General features: G+C 45.0%; 1 protein-coding gene across 2 annotated transcripts in view; it reads left to right on the top strand.

Annotated features, from left to right (window-relative positions):
- Positions 1-365: 365 nt before the first annotated feature.
- Positions 366-16,425, top strand: part of Cnmd (chondromodulin) — a 26,467-nt gene continuing 10,407 nt past the window's right edge. For both annotated transcript variants that reach the window (XM_031362406.1, XM_031362405.1), the window contains exons 1-4: positions 366-705; positions 1,151-1,294; positions 6,115-6,255; positions 13,059-13,169. In XM_031362406.1, the coding sequence (XP_031218266.1) occupies positions 634-705; positions 1,151-1,294; positions 6,115-6,255; positions 13,059-13,169 (468 nt within the window). In that variant the 5' untranslated portion in view covers positions 366-633. The remainder of the gene's footprint in view (positions 706-1,150; positions 1,295-6,114; positions 6,256-13,058; positions 13,170-16,425) is intronic.

Raw genomic sequence — 16,425 nt, 5'->3', positions numbered from 1 at the left:
CGCTTCACTGTCGCAGCAATTAAACCCCTCCCTTAAAAGAATTCAATGGCAAAGGGTCATCTCCAAGTTTCTGCTCCAGGCTCTAGTTCCAGGAGAGTCCAGCAGTTCCCACTCCCAGCCAAAACCCCAGTGGAAAGGTGTCTTAACATTGGCACATCAGATAGGTCCTCTATCTCTGCCACATTGCTGTCCCAGCCCGCTTCCATCCGCACCTTCAAGAAATGGGCTCCAGCCAGTGTCAGAGCAAAGCCCTCTGATGCTCTAAGAAATCCTGGCAAAGCTAGTAACTGGGGGTGCGGGTGGGGTTCCAAGACTCAACATCCCTCACACACTCAAGCCTATCTGGATGTCCCCGGGGGCTTTGGACTGGGAAGAGTGAGGGGAGGACACATCTGAGAATGCAGGATAAGTGGAGTAGGCTGCTCCAGGGTGGATGGGAAAGGGAGGGGAGAGGTGAGGTGCTGGAAGGGGTGGGGACAGAAGGGCTGGCCAGAGCAGGACGCTGCTGTTGCTGCTGCTGCTATTGCGGCTGCTGCTGTGCAGGGGGCGTTCATTGAAGGGACAACAGGACAGTTGGGACAGTTAGGACAGCGAGACAGGGCCTTCGAGTATCTTACTTCTCCATCTTCAGCCATGACAGAGAACTCGGACAAAGTTCCTATTACTATGGTAGGGCCTGAGGACGTTGAGTTTTGCAGTCCCCCGGTGAGTACCTCGGGGGGGGGGGGGCAGGACTGGTGTGAAATGAGCCCAGACGCAGGAACCCCGAGCTGCCTGTGGATGCCAGATCCACTTTGGGGATCGGCGATTTGGGCCATCGGATGTGTAGTGATGAGGGAATCAAATGAGAACGTCCAGTGCGGGGGTGGGGTGGCAGGGTGCACAGGATCCACCACAGGTGTGGAGGGAACCTCGTGTGACAGCAGAGAGGGTGCGGGACTGAGGGGCTAGGGGACCTGCCTAGGGAAGAGTCTGCTATGGTACTTCCATGCCTGAGGGCAAGGGACTCTCGCGAGGCAGCATCTGAGTGTGCTTGGGGCCAAGGTTTCCTCCTCCAGTCCTCACGGTTCCCCCACCCCCACCCCCGAGACACGATGCAGGGATCGCGAGTGTGGGTGATGCGGCAACCAGTTCATCTCCTGCCCCGCAGGCGTACGCCACTGTCACCGTGAAGCCCTCCGGGAGCCCAACAAGGCTGCTCAAGGTGGGAGCTGTGGTCCTCATTTCTGGCGCAGTGCTGCTGCTCTTCGGGGCCATCGGGGCCTTCTACTTCTGGAAGGGAAACGACAATCACGTAAGTTCAACGAGTGGCTCCCCAGTTGGGATGCAAGGGCCGCCAGGTGCACAGGGTGGCCGAACCCCTAGGTGGAGCCAGAGCGCTGGTCGGCCAGCGAGCACAGCCTGTGCTCCCTTTGGTCCCCTTGGTTCTCTTGGGACACCTCCATTCGTGGGTCTAGCCCAAAGTGGGTACGGGGCACAGGGTAGGCAAGCTCAGGGTTCCTAGGATGAAAACAGAAACGGAGACTGTTCGAGAACGCCCTGGACACTGTGGGGAAAGTCATTCTCTGCCATCGCAGCCTAACGCAGCTTCCCGGCAGTTGTGAGGCAGTGGGTAGGGCACGCAGCCTCTCTGAATTTCTTATCCAGAAAGAAAGGAATGAAAGTAAATGATCCTTGATGCCTGTCCCAGCTGAGGAAAGCTATAAATTTAAATAGGTCAAAGGGTAGAAAGAATATTCAGACCGACAGCCGAGGGAAAAAGTCTTTAAGAAAGTTCTCCTGTTTGTGACCTATTTATTCATTCTCCCTTCTCTGTGTTAAAACGAAAAGTCAGATTCCTTAGAGGTAACATCTCTTTTGAGAATCAGTGTGGTCACCTGTGATTTAATGGCGAATGTCTCACTAACTACTCTCCTCCCTTTATCTGTTCATGGAGATAAAGGCTGGATAGACTCGCTCAAGAAGTATAAAAACTGCTTCTGTCTGAACTGGGCAGAGTTCCAGTGCGTTCTCTAAATACCTGAGTGTGTCCACCTATGTAAAAGGGGGCATTTTATCTTGATGACCATTGCCACGCTGGGTATAAGCTTATTTCAGCTAATGGAAAATAATTCCATCTCCAGGGCTCACACAAAGGGCTCTTTCTTAATCACTGTCCTCCAAGGATCGCTGACTGCCTCTTCCCCCCTCTCCCACCAAGAAATTCAAGGCATGAACGGATTCCAGTACTTAGAGAAAATGGAGCTGAAAGCAATTCAACCATTTTACACATCACATCTTCTGCAGTCACTGCATAATTTGTATTTTTAACTCAAATGCCTCATGTAGATAAGCAAGCCATTTAGCACGGAGTCTGTTTTAGCGACTGTATCAAATTTACAAGCATCAATTTGTAAGATCAGAATTGCGCTGTATTTTGTGTGGATTTGAAAAGTGCCTTAATGTATTTGTATTTTAAATATAGATGCTGGTCCGGATGCTCATATGTGAAAGCACAGAATCTGAACATGAGAGTGATTTTAATGTCTATATCTCCATTAGTATCAGAGTGGAGCTTGTCACCCTTTGGGAAATTTGATGGCCTTAGAGTGTAAATACTATCTTTTGGATAACAAAATCTCGATGGTGAAAGTAATTTAAAGACAAAAAATAGCTTTGCCTTTTAAGGTTTTTTTTTTTCTTTGTAAATATTTTGGCCATGAAAGCAATACCATTTGGCATTTAATTAAAGACAAACATGGCTAGCTGACAAGCTTCTTAGGATAAGCCATTACCCTGAAGAAGTGGGCCCCTACTCCTCATATCTTCTATTTTCCTGCAAGATGTTTGGTTTAAGAGAGCAGTATTAGATTCTAAGAATATGGAGGAATAGTAAATCACATTTTATTGCTAACGATTAAAGTTACTGCTATTTCCTACACAGACAGGAGAATGAAGAAAATCATGGCATTTTTTTTTTCTGGAAAAAAGAATTTGTCAAATGCTGTTCCATATTATTTAAGTCTGGCAAACAAATCACAAAATTTGAAGTAGAGTGCATTTGGCAGTGTCTATGCTATGCACATGCATGGAACTGCTGTCTTTGGATGTAACTCTAAATCATCCAAAGACAGCCCAGTCAAAAAAGGTAAGTGTCCGTCACACAGGAACGCTCATCAAGCTAATGGACTCCCCATTCTCTGGAGAGTTCCATGCCTGGGCTCTCTGCATTAGTTTACAAAGGAGAATCAGCTGTGAAGTTCTCACCTCTCCCTTTCATATGGTTCAATCCCTAAGGACAGGTCTGCTCAAATTTAGCTGGAGGGTTACCAAGCACAGGGCACCAATAATGAGGGGATCACTGACGGAGCTCAAATATTGAGGCCATTTTTCATCCACATTATTGTAAATGGAACAAGGCGTTGAAGACATGGGAAATTCCCATCAGTGCTAGACAACTGACAACTCTACCCGTTCAGTGAGGGGAGGAGACCAGTGCTTGCGGCCTTTTTCTTAGATTAATTTTTCTAGACGTTTTCCCAAACATTATGTAATTAATCTTATAGAACCGAGGCCTTATTAAAAACTCATTAGCAAATATCCTTGGCTGTAAAAGGCACCATATTGAGCAGAATTTTGGCAAATAATAAACTTCATTGTACTTGGTGAGAAATAGCCTTAGGTGCCAACAGCTCCCTGGGCTTAGAGAAGATAGTAATTGCCACTCCAACAACTCAGCTTCCTGCCCTGCTCAGGGCCCAGAACTTTGGAAACTGCAGACTGCCTTCCACCCTCCCTTACTCCTACCCTACCACTCCAAGAGGGCACAGGCTTCTCCTGCAACCACCGGCTTGAGCATGCCAGACAGGCCAACTCTGTATCCGCAGCCTGCAAGCTGTAGCTAGGGAACCTCTCCTGAGAAGAAAAGTGCAACTGTTGGAAAGAGAAATTCAGACTGGAAAGGTGAAAGCCAGCCTGGTACATAGTATGATAAACTATGATATGTATGGGTTGGGGGGATAAGGAGGGGCCGGCCAAAAAGAATTTCTAAATGGTTAAATCCTAATTGCCTTAGTTTGCTGTCATCTGAGCAGAGGACAACTGTGCCAGTAAGAAACTCGAAGGCAGGCCAGGTCCCTCTAACAGTCACGGCTAACCCATGTGTACAATGGCTGCTCTGAGCTCCCAGGGCAGAACAGAGCCTGCTTTCTCAGCTGGCGTGCAGAAAAGCCTGGTTTAGCCAAAACCAAAAAACAAAACTCCAGGCTTCTATAACTGGGCTGCTTCTAAGGAAGAAAGTGGAACAGGCTGCTGGGCTCTGCTCCATCGCTACTAAGTCTGAATCCCACGGGGTGGCCCCCCCGCAGTCAGGGCGGCTTAGGGAACTGGAAGCGGCCGGGTTCCTGGAAGGAGACAGGAGGGCAGGGATGGACACACTGGAGTGATGCAGATATTTCTTCTCTTGCTAAACGAAGCCGGCTGCTTGGGAGGAAGAGTAGGAGTGCAGAGCCATTCCCACATCTCTGATGATAAAATAGTGCTCTGCGAATCTAGTACTAATGAGTTTTCTCCAAGTAATGATCCTGTAACAACGGCTACGTTTTCTAGTGTCTATCCAGTAGCAGTAGTCATAATGAGGGAGGAAAATCAGACTTGAATAAAATCACAGCTCTTAGCAGTGCTGAGTGGCTGACCTGGCATGAGATAGAAACTTCGTCATCAGTTCTCAGCCTTTCCCCTTTGAAGACTTGCACATGTGTACTTGTGCACTTTCTATGTTAGGCAGATGATGGATAATGGATGATTAATGAAGACAGATAGCTACCTAAAGTCCTAAAAAGAAGGAAAGAAGAGAAAGCCTGCCTCCAGTCTAGCAGGGCAGCAGCATGCTCGACAGAAACAGGGTGTGAATTATTTTTAAGCTATTGTAATGAGTGATAAGCTGTCCAAAAAAAAAAATTCCTTTGGATAATTTAATTTAGTGATAGCCTTTTGTTTTGTTTTGCTTTTCTTTCTTTCCTCCTCCTCCTTTTTTTGTTTTGTTTTTTGTTTGTTTGTTTGTTTGTTTTGTTTTTCGAGACAGGGTTTCTCTGTGTAGCCCTGGCTGTCCTGAAATTCACTCTGTGGACCAGGCTGGCCTCCAACTCAGAAATCCACCTGCCTCTGCCTCCCAAGTACTGGGATTAAAGGTGTGTGCCACCACTGCCTGGCCTCCTCCTCCTCCTCCTCCTCTTCCTCCTCCTCCTCCTCCTTCTTCTTCTTGAGAAATAGTTTATCTATGTAACCCTTGCTATCTTGGAATTTGCTATGTAGACCAGGTAGGCTTTGAACTCACTGAGAGCTGCCTGCCTCTGCCTCCCGAGTGTTGTCATGTATAAGACAGACCCCAGCCCTGTCTGTAATCCCTACCATATGATACCCCACACATCTAACCTTGACTGATGAATTTCAAAAATCAGTCTTTAAGCAAAGATGCCACTGTTTCAACCAAATGTCTTTCCATCTATCCGTGGGTGGTTCTCAGTCCAGCTACAAATAGAATTAAACTTTAGAAAACCAAACACTGATTCTCAACCCCCAACTTCACAGGCTTTGATTTAATTGGTCCAGATATGGTACCTAGAGCATCTATTCCATTGCTTCTGATGGGTGGCTGAGCTCTTTAAAGTAGCTATCAAGCACTACCAGAGATTTTACTTAGATAGTATTGTAAAAACAATCAGGCCGAGGAGATGGCTCTTTCGCTAAAGTGCTTGCCATGCACCTTTCAAGAACTGAACCCACATTGTAATCCTATCACGGGGGAGACCAAGACAGGCTTTTGGGCCAGCCAGTCTAGTTCAGTGAGACACAAAAATTAAGGTGGCTAAAGATGAAGGAAGATATCTGATATTCACCTCTGGCTTACACATACATACACACACACACACACACACACACACACACACACACAAGAAATCACTGTATTAACTGACTGGTGTATGAGTAGAGTCCTCAAATGCAAGTATTCCTATTAATGCTGCTTTCAAGTATCTATGAAAAAGATGGAGCCCACCTCACATATTGTGGATCTAAAGGTAAGTCCCAAATCACTGAAAGAAAGAGTACACCAAAGACTCTTCTGTCCCCCTCTAGATTTACAATGTTCATTACACCATGAGTATCAATGGGAGACTACAAGACGGGTCAATGGAAATAGATGCTGCGAACAACTTGGAGACCTTTAAAATGGGAAGCGGGGCGGAAGAAGCAATCGAAGTTAACGATTTCCAAAATGTAAGTACACTTCACGCACTTACAGAGTCTAACAGAAGCCCTGGTTTTTCCAGTCGGGGGAGAAGCAGCCACTCTCCCACGCACGCACGCACGCACGCACGCACGCACGCACGCACGCCGGGCTTACTGTTCTTTACAGCAGCTTCCGTGCCAGCAGCCCACCTGCATTGTGTAGCTTCTGTTCCTTGAGAAGGGGTCTTGCTTTGTCCTCCATCTTCTTACAAGAAAGAGGAAACATGGGTGAATATACAAAATCAACACCCTTCGGGTGGGGTAGGCGCAGGTGTCAGGAAGGATGACGCGGGAGGAGGTAGATCACTTGAGCCCAGCAGTTTTGAAGCAGCCTGAGCAACGTGAGATTCCCATCTCCAAGCCAACACAAGAGTTTGGAAGTGAGTTCACTTCTAGAAAATAAAAGATATATGGACTTAGAAGTCAAAAATAAAACTTTATTGTTTCAAATGGGAAAATATAATGTCATTGCTGAGAACAGACTCTTCTTGAAATTGCACAAAGTCTTTGAGAAGGAGCTGTGAGAACCATGTCATTCCGAGTGATAGGCTGTAACGTCACATGTAGAGTGCCCAAATAGTTCAACAACAGCAAGGACAAAACTTTGGATTTCTAGAGAATAAAGACATTTTAATGACTGGGTGGCTTGTCAACAGTGGGTTCTACATCCATATTTTTCTAATTTCCATTTAATCCAGAAAATAAGCATGGGTGGATGCCTATCATAACGCACGTTTTCTGGCATGGCTTATTACAAAGGAAACATTTGAGTCCCTTTTTGTTTTGAGCAAAATGTAATTGACAGGCAGTTTGAGACACTGGGCCCTTCGTTGATGCTTCGGCGTGCATCTGCTGACGGAAGTGTCACTCGGGCTATCCTTCTGTTGGCTGACAAAATCTTAGTCTTCTCGGCTCTGTAAGGAGGAAGAAGCATTTGTGTTTGGGTTCCTCTGCTAAATCAGCAGATGAAGTAGGCAAAGCTTCATAGTGAAGGAGGGCCCTCGAAAATAATGTCTCTTCGGAGAGTTTATTGGTCTACCCACATCTCATCAACCCATCTTCCTCCGATGTATGCGAGAAAACCGAAAGAAGCTTTTCACTTACATGAAAGCACTCTCCTCTTGTGGGAACCAAAACAGGCTTCATGGGTCCTTTTGAATTCCCAGCAGATGCTAGCATTAGTGCTCTGAGATGCTGAATATTGATGCCAATGAAGCCTGGCTGTGTTCATAGAGAGCCCTGACCTGGGGACAGGCTCTGCAGCCCTGAGTGTGCCCAGATGCACTTTGTGTGGTCATCAGATTGCAAATGGTTATGGTCTGTGCACAAGTATAATTTCTCTGGACCTATTAAATGCTTTTACTGCAAAACCAGGACAGGGCAAAACACTTTTTCTCTGTACTACTCAATATAAACTAATAAAATGTGGCTCCTCTGTACACATCATTCAATCCAGAACAAAACTGAATACCTGTGAGGTGCCAAAATGTCAAAATATGCAAAGGAGGTTGTGAAGATGAATTACAAAAGGCCCCTCACTCTTGGGAGGTTGATATGTCAAGAATATCCTCTGAAAATATTTTAATCCCAAACCTATATATCTGCTTTATAATCCTTTGCTTCTTTCTAATAATGGTATTGATTGTGTTTTGTTCTCATAGGCGAGCAGAGCCACAAATATTTCATAAACTGATCAATTCTCTTTGATAGCTTCTACATTTCTCTAAGTCAGAACTGGTGAGTGGAACACTTTTTTGACGGATAGTCCCTGCTATGGGTTTAAACAAGCCTGGCCTTTTGAAAAGACATGAATCAGACTCTGTGGTCATCTTCTATTACTTTTGCCTCTATTTTAAACCATCAGTCAAATTCAGGAAGTGTTGATTGAGGCTCACTGTACGGAGCGATGGCACAAAGCATAAGGGATGGAAGATGACTGACATTTATCCTTCAAGGACCTTCTGGTCTGGTCTATAAGAAAGACATGCACACAGAAATGGCTTGAGGTCAGCCCAGAAATGTGCCATGATAAGCTTTGGGCAAAGTGTGCCCCACACACAAAGGCATCACTGCCAATCAGAGGCTCTGCCCAGGCACAGCAGAGGAGAGGACACGGTAATTGAATAATGTCCTAAGGGATGATTTGTGGTGCTGGAACTGAACCAAGGGGCTTTCTTGTGCTAAACCATCACCCTTCCACTCAGCAATAGCCCCAACCCTTTTGAGAAATAGTTTGAACTTTAATAAGGAGAGCTGGAAAGGATATACAAAAGGATTCACAGCCCCCCACCCAATGTGGTCAACCATGTCAAGGATGGGGATGGAGATTGATGGAAATGCAGGTGGGGGCTAGATTATGAAAGGTTCTGACCTGTAAATTGATACTTGGGACCCTAGTATTTTAACACAGTCCAACAGAGAACAGACACCATAAGAGAGAGGAGCACTGAAAAAAAAAAAAAAAAAAAAAACAAGTGCCCCAAACTTTGTTCCCTGAGACATAAACAAACAAATGAGGGTTGATTCACAGTTCATGATTTGTATTCTAAAAGATTAAACCCTGACAAGCATCTATGCTGTTGGCTAAAGCCAAGTTCCTCAGACCTGAAACCATATTTCAGTAACAAAGTAGACACTAAGAATAGACAGCAGCAGTGAACACATGTGGATATCCTGGTTTTCAGAAAACAATTCTTTTAATATGTAGATATCTGAAATTTGTGATTTAAAAGCTAGAGGGGAAAAACTATGGCATGAACCTACCTTGAAAGTAGGTAGGTTGGTTATTGATTTCAAAAATCAATATAACCCTCAACTGTAATGTAAAGGAACAATAAAATGAGGGTAATTTATTATGAAATATGGATTTCATATGTACATGCTCTGCCAGATGCATTAGCTGACATTAATAAAGCCAAGTGCATCTACTGGTCGTTCGAAGACTGTCAGTGTCACACCACACCTGCAGTGCAGATGGTCACAAGTGTGCTTTGACAGTTAAGTGTTATGAGTTTTTCTCAGGCAGTTGGCATCAGTACTGAGGCCTTGATGGGCATGGGTGTGCACGCCTGCCAACCCAGAACTTGGAAAGCAGAAACAGGGTTGTGAGTCTGAGACAAGTCTAAAATTCTGTCTCAGAAATAAAAACAAAACTAATTTATTTCCATTTCTAAGTAGCTGTTTATAGGGAATTGACTGTGCTGTGAGCTATGCTCAGTCACGTATGTTTATATGGTAAGATGGAAATGATACCCTGTGCGAGGCATGTACACCTACAAGCAGCTTTGATTCCTAAGGCACAAGACCATTGGTTCTTCAGGATTCCAGGGCTCTATGAGACCCCCCAAAACCAGAATACCCCAATCTTTGTATCAGATTCTTCCAAAGGTTTCTAAAATGCCTGCTGGGGACAAGGCTCCCTCCCCTTCTTGAGACCCTCCCTTGGGAAGCACAGCTAGGGAGGATCTTTTGATGAGCAAATGTTAGGAGGTTTTTTGTTTGTTTCTTTGGTTGGTTTGCTCTTTAAATCTTCACTTGTTGCATTTGTTAGCAACTGTCCTCATCATCATTGACTTCTGGGCCCCAGTCTGTTTACTAGCAGAGGAGACGCCTGACTGGCTGGTACTTCTCCATCTGCTTAATCTCTTAATATATACAGCTGCCTGTGGCTTTGCAGCTAGACTGGATGGTGAGGTGTGAATTCCCTTCCACTGGTCCAGTCCGTGGGCTGTCAGCAACCTCTGCAGTGTGTGGACTGTGAGAACCAACAGTACTTGGTGTACTTTCAATGTAGTTATCTGCAGTAGAATCTGCTCTCTCCAAGCATTTCCTCCCCACACATCTCATGTTCAGAGAGCATGCATATTTAGGGCTGGAAAACACAGACACAGGGAGCAGTGACCGCTCTCCCTCCCTTGTTCTTCAACAAGGATCTCTGCAAGTCATATATTTACATGCAGGGTAGGAACACCAGAATTTTGGGAAGTAGCATAGCAGAGGCCAGTGGTTCTCAAGCTATATCCCTGAGGTACCAGCAGGACAGCCTCCAAGGGCTTGATGAATATATCATCTTAAGACATACTAAATCAGAAATCCTTCCCCTGTGCTTGGGACCCAACTCTCTGGGTTTTGTCCCATTGGCTCTGATAAGAACAATGTTTGGGTTTTTTGTTTTGTTTTGGAGTTTTTTTTAAAGATTTATTTTATTTATTTTTATGTGTATGAGTATACTGTAGTTGTACAGATGGCCATGAGCTATCATGTATGTGGCTGCTGGGAATTGAACTCAGGACCTCTGCCTGCCCCACTTGCTCTGGCCCGTTTACTCCAGTGTAATTCACCGTAGCTGTCTTCAGACACACCAGAAGAGGGCGTCAGATCTCCTTACAGGTGGTTGTGAGCCACCATGTGGTTGCTGGGATCCAAACTCAGGACCTTCAGAAGAGCAGTCAGTGCTCTTACCCGCTGAGCCATCTCACCAGCCCCAAGAACAAGTGTTTATGAGTCACAGGTACAGGAGAAACTTGGGCTGAAAGACAGTCATTTAAAAACTACAAAGTTCCCTTTACCCTAAACTGCTGGGCCTCAATCCCAGCTGTCCATCATCGACATCTGGTGGTTTGAGAATACTCACAGATCAAGCCCCACTATCAATGCAGTAAGAATCTCTTGGGATAGTCCAGCAGCTGGGTTCTGTTTTTAGGTTGGTTTTGTCTGTTTATTTTTACAAGATTATGCACTCCAGGCTGGCCTACATACTCACTGTATGACCAAGGATGGCCTTAAACTTTCGATCCTCCTGCCTCCACCTCTCCAGTGCTGTACTACAAAGCCAGGTTATAACAACTATGTTCTTAAAATCTCTCCATGGGACTTTGGTTCCCAAAGCAGACCTCTGTAGTCAGGCCATGTGTCTTCTCTGTCTAGGAGCTGGGTTGAGAGAAATAAGGTGACAAGGGTTTTAACCTGCAGGTCTTAAGCTACAAGTCCTAGATTTACATGCATGGAAGGAGCAGCAGAACTTTGCGAAGCGGCATAGCATATGCCCGTGGTTCTCAAGCATGAACAAGAGGCCTGCCGTATGAACAAGCAGGCCTCAAGGCAAAGAGTGGGCCGTGCAGGAAGACTCAGCCTCCCCTATTCTAAGTCTGTTACCTGACAGCCTCTGTAGGTTTCAGACCCTGAGCATGACTATGGTAGATTCCCGTGACTCTCCCGCAGCATGACATTTGGTTAACTTCATTCTCCATTTAAGAATCCTGAGTCTGTATCACTGGATGTGTGCTTTCCTCCCCCAACTCCTCAGTGACTTCAACAGTACTGCCTTGTCCTACATTGATCTTGATACAACAGGAGGTCATCAAGGTTCAGACATGGGGGGGAATCTACATTATTAGGCATACATGTTATGACCTTTTACGATATCTAGATCACCTATTCATCATGAAACGACATCGGCAGAGACCACTCCTGGGACAGAACTCGAAGTTCCCTCTAACACCCTCTTCAGGTGAGAGCAGTGCCCAGCCATGAGCTCAGAAGGAGCTCTGTGCCAATGTGTCCCTTAAGGCTGGTCCCCAGCCAGGAGGAGGCACTGTTTATATCTCAGAGGGGACAAAACAAAACACCAAGTCCTCTCTCTGGTAAGGTTTAGCTCCTGGTGCCTCGTAAAGTTTTTCTGTTTACGTCAGACTCAGTAACTTGGGGAAAGCTCAGAATTAAGGGACTTCATTAATTTGGCTGACATCCTAAGAGGAGCTTTGTAGGATCCCAGGCGTGCCCACACACATGCATACCTCCGATGCTGATCTCAAGAAGTTTGTAACTGAGAACCACAGGCCAAGAGCCAAATGAAAGATGAAGCCTAGGAAAAGTCAGAGACAGAGGACTCATCCAGGCCCGGAGCTCAGAAAGCGCTGCACGGGCACACTCCCAGTCCTCAGCTCCTACAACTTTCGACCTCTTTTGTGGGTTTTAATCAATCGTTTCTGGGTGGTTTTAATATCTACTTATTGAGGGCAGAGCGAGTCATGCTGAAATACCCATGTTCATCTGAACCTACATGGTTCCAGTTTCAGTCTCCAATATAAGTGGGACCATAACTGTCTGCCAAGATTCCCAGGCTATGTGTGTATTCAGTGGGAGTGTTTTTCTTTGCAGACAAAATTTTACTTATTGCATCTTAACAAAGTTAGATCCTACAAGTAAATTGAAATGAATTTCAAGGGCTGGCAAGCTGGCTTTGTGGATTAAGGTGCTTGGTGCCCACTCTGATGACTTGAGTTCAAGTCCTAGAAAAGGTGAAAAGGACCAGCTCCTTTACGTTGCCTTCTGACCTCCACACATGCCATGGCACGTGTGTATACAATAGTAAGTGTAAAATAAAAATATAGTTCAAATATGCATGCATTTAATCATAATTCTAAGTACTTTTGTGGTTAATGGATCAATAAAAAATGACTGAAAATTGAAGAAAAAAGAAAGAAAGAAAGAAATGGCTGCATGGAACGGAGGAACACTTCCTGAGCTCTATACACAGTTGGAGTAGCCGACAAGAGCCACGTGGCTCAGGTATCACCCCTCCTCGGTATGGTCTCTGTCCTCCCTGCCATTCCTAGCCTTTTCATCAGCCATATTTTTCTCTGTGACCCTTATTTCTTCCTGAATTCATATTTTCTTCTTACTGGAAAACAATGCTAAAGATAAATTCCACAGTACCTGGGACTCCATCTTATGTTTATCTCTACACATAATGGACCAAGTGAATGAACAAATAAACTTTTATCTCATAGGGCATCACTGGGATCCGTTTTGCTGGAGGAGAGAAGTGCTACATCAAAGCACAGGTGAAGTCTCGCATCCCTGAGGTGGGCACTGTGACCAAGCAGAGCATCTCTGAGCTGGTGGGTACCGACACACGCGATGGGCAGACACCGAAGACCTTTTTCCTTGGCAGATTCATGACTTCAACCCAAGCTTTATTTCTCTCTACTAGAAGAACTTATCTGTCCTGCTGGCTCCGAGCCATCTTTCTGGCATGGTGCAGCATATTTAAAGATCTGGGGAAGCATGTTTTAAGGCGCATTAGCTGTGATAACTCAGTGAGTAAAGTCACTTGCTGCCAAGTGTTACTCCTGAAATTTGAGAGAGAAAGAACGGTTCCACAATTTTGAGCCAAATCTGAAGCAAGCTTTAATTAAATACTGGCCAGGTTGATGGACTCTGGCCAGGTCCGTGTTTTACAGAGGCTTAAAAAGGCAAACCCCACAGTTCACTGTATTTCCCATCAGGTCCAATCAGGGGCACGCATACTTCCCCCATGTATTTCCTGACTACATAACTCCCTCCTACATCCAATCAAGCACATCCGGTGGGAAAAAAAAAACAAAAAACAAACAACTTGTTTAGGGGAGCATGTGGTTTGGGCAAGTGGAGCTTACAGGTTAACTCTGGCTCTTACACAAGCCTGGCAATCTGAGCTGGATCCCTAGAACCCACACGGTAGAACAATCCAGCTCTTTCAACTTCTGTTCTCCAACTTCCACCTGTGTGCTGTGGCTATACACACACACACAGAGACACACAGACACAGAGACATACAGACACACGTAGAGACACAGACACATACACACAAATAAATAAATAGATAAGTAAACAAACAAACGTAAAAATGCCTAAGAACATTAGGGATTTGGAACTCAGGTAGCCCTCATTTAGCCAATGTTAAATGGCTATCTGATCAGTTATTAGAAGTCCAAAATAAAATACAAAGTCCACAAGGTAAAATCTTCACTAAAGGGACTTCACGAAGCCCCCCAGCCTCAGACTAGGCATTCTTCCCAGCTATCTGGATAGCTGCTCACCCAGAAAGTGGTTGGAACACTCTTCGCTTGGGTGTCTGACCCAACCCTGACCTGAAATGTTCCCCACAGTTCTTCCCTTTGGCTCAAAGCAGCTTAAATGAAACTATGCGAACCTTGTAAATTTTATTTTTTAAAGCAAATAGGATCAAAGGCCTTGCTAGCAGGGCCTAAGCTACAGTACTAATATATAGCCCCATAATTATTTTTTAAATCACGGGGTCACACAGGGTCAAAGTTAGCCTTGATAGCTGAAGGTGGAGTAGAACTCATTGCATAGCCAGGCTGACCTCAAACTCGACATATCTAAAAAAAAAAAAAACCTAATTCTTCCATCTGTTACTTGTAATTTGCCTTTAAACCTGGCATTTTGTTGGTTTTGTGTTACTGGTAATTGAACTTAAAGCCTCACACACTCCAGGCAGTGGTGGCGTACGCCTTTAATCCCAGCACTTGGGAGGCAGAGGCAGGCGGATTTCTGAGTTCGAGGCCAGCCTGATCTACAGAGTGAGTTCCAGGACAGTCAGAGCTACACAGAGAAACCCTGTCTCGAAAAACCAAAAAAAAAAAAAAAAAAGGCCTCACACGCTAGGTAATCACTCCACATGCTGTATACCAGCCCTAAACCTGATTTTAAAAAACAAACAAACAAACAAAAAGAAAGAAAAACTGCACTTTATGATTGGAAAGACACATTTAATCATAATGCTCCCCACCTTTTAGGGCTTATAAAATAGTCACACCCATGACTGTCTCTCATCTGAGCTGTGGCAGGGATGGTGGGAGGAAGACAGACTTGGGAGTCATAAAAACGGAGATCTAAAAGCCAGCTCTGCCACCTGCTGTGAATGTGGCCGTAACTGTTGAACCTCAGTTTCGTCAGCTTTCAACCACTGCATACACACTGTGTCCACGGCCTTAGAACCAACCCACTAGAAGGTGAACGGGAAGATGGCTGCTCATAATTGCTAATTTTATTATGACCATCTCTGAGCCTTGAGTATCCCTGAGAGGGAAGTGAAAGGAGCCACAGGTCCCTCAGGGCCAAGGAGGGAAAGGGTGCCTAGAAACCACCTAATTGTTTGTTCCCAGGCGAGCAACAGCAGGTGGACGTCTCAAAGCTGAACAAAACACAAGCTACAAACAAACCTGGAGGCTTTGAAAGTGGGCGGGGAAGTCCTGATACTTCTCATCGACACCCAGTTACCCCGAGTTTCACCTGTAAGGTGGCCTCTAGACCCTCATGCCCCATGTTCCCTTTATTCTCCCTGTGAGCTGTGCTCAGTAGGAACTCACAGAGGGCAGCCTAAAAACTGGCTGGGAAACTCCTTTACTGTAGCCCTTTGCGCCTCTCTTCATTGCACTTTGCCTGACACTCTACTGCTGATACATTGTTTATGAACTCGGTCTGTTTCCTGCCAACTCTAGATTACCCGGCTCTGAGTACAGCTTTATAGTATACAACAACTTCACACCTCTCTGTTTCCTATCTCTGTCTCTGTCTATCTCTGTCTCTCTGTCTCTGTCTGACTCTCTGTCTCTGTCTTCTGTGTCTCTGTCTCTCTGTCTCTGTCTTCTGTGTCTCTGTCTCTCTGTCTCTGTCTCTCTGTCTCTCTGTCTCTCTGTCTCTCTGTCTCTCTCTCTGAGTGTGTGTGTGCGTGTTATCCACTGAGCCATTTTATTAGCTCTAATTATTTTCTCCTGAAATTTAAAATAATACTTTGATACTACAGAAAAATGTGATAAGCCAGGCAGTGGTGGCACATGCTTTTAATCCCAGACTTGGGAGGCAGAGGCAAGTCGATCTCAAAATTTGAGGCCAACCTGATCTAACATGAGCTAACTCCAGTACAGCCAGGACTACACAGAAAAACCCTGTTCCCACCTCCCACCAAAATAAAACGAAAAAAAAAAAAGAATAGAAAAGATAAATATATTAAATACATGAAGTATAGAGAAGAATAGAAGAATATCATAACTCTGTAATCTTGAAGTAATGAATGTTAACAGTTTGGTGAATTTTGTGTCCTTGCATTAGTGATAATCTCTGCAGAGATGAAATTAGGCTATTACAAATTCTTATTTTCACTTCAGCTTTAATTTGTACATTATAATGTATGAATGGTAAATCAGCAAATGATTATACTTTTTTTAGACAGGATCTCATTACATAGCCCTGGCTATCCTGTAAGGTCTACCCCACAGTTACCTGGCAATAGCCAGGGAGGCCTGAGCCACTCACTATACAAGGGGCATAGGCCCGAGCCACTCACTATACAAGGGGCATAGGCCCGAGCCA

This window comes from Mastomys coucha, unplaced genomic scaffold, assembly GCF_008632895.1.
Source record: "Mastomys coucha isolate ucsf_1 unplaced genomic scaffold, UCSF_Mcou_1 pScaffold9, whole genome shotgun sequence".
NCBI classification, from domain to species: Eukaryota; Metazoa; Chordata; class Mammalia; order Rodentia; family Muridae; genus Mastomys; species Mastomys coucha.
Note: the sequence above shows the minus strand (reverse complement) of the source record. Positions and strands in the feature narration are given on the sequence as shown.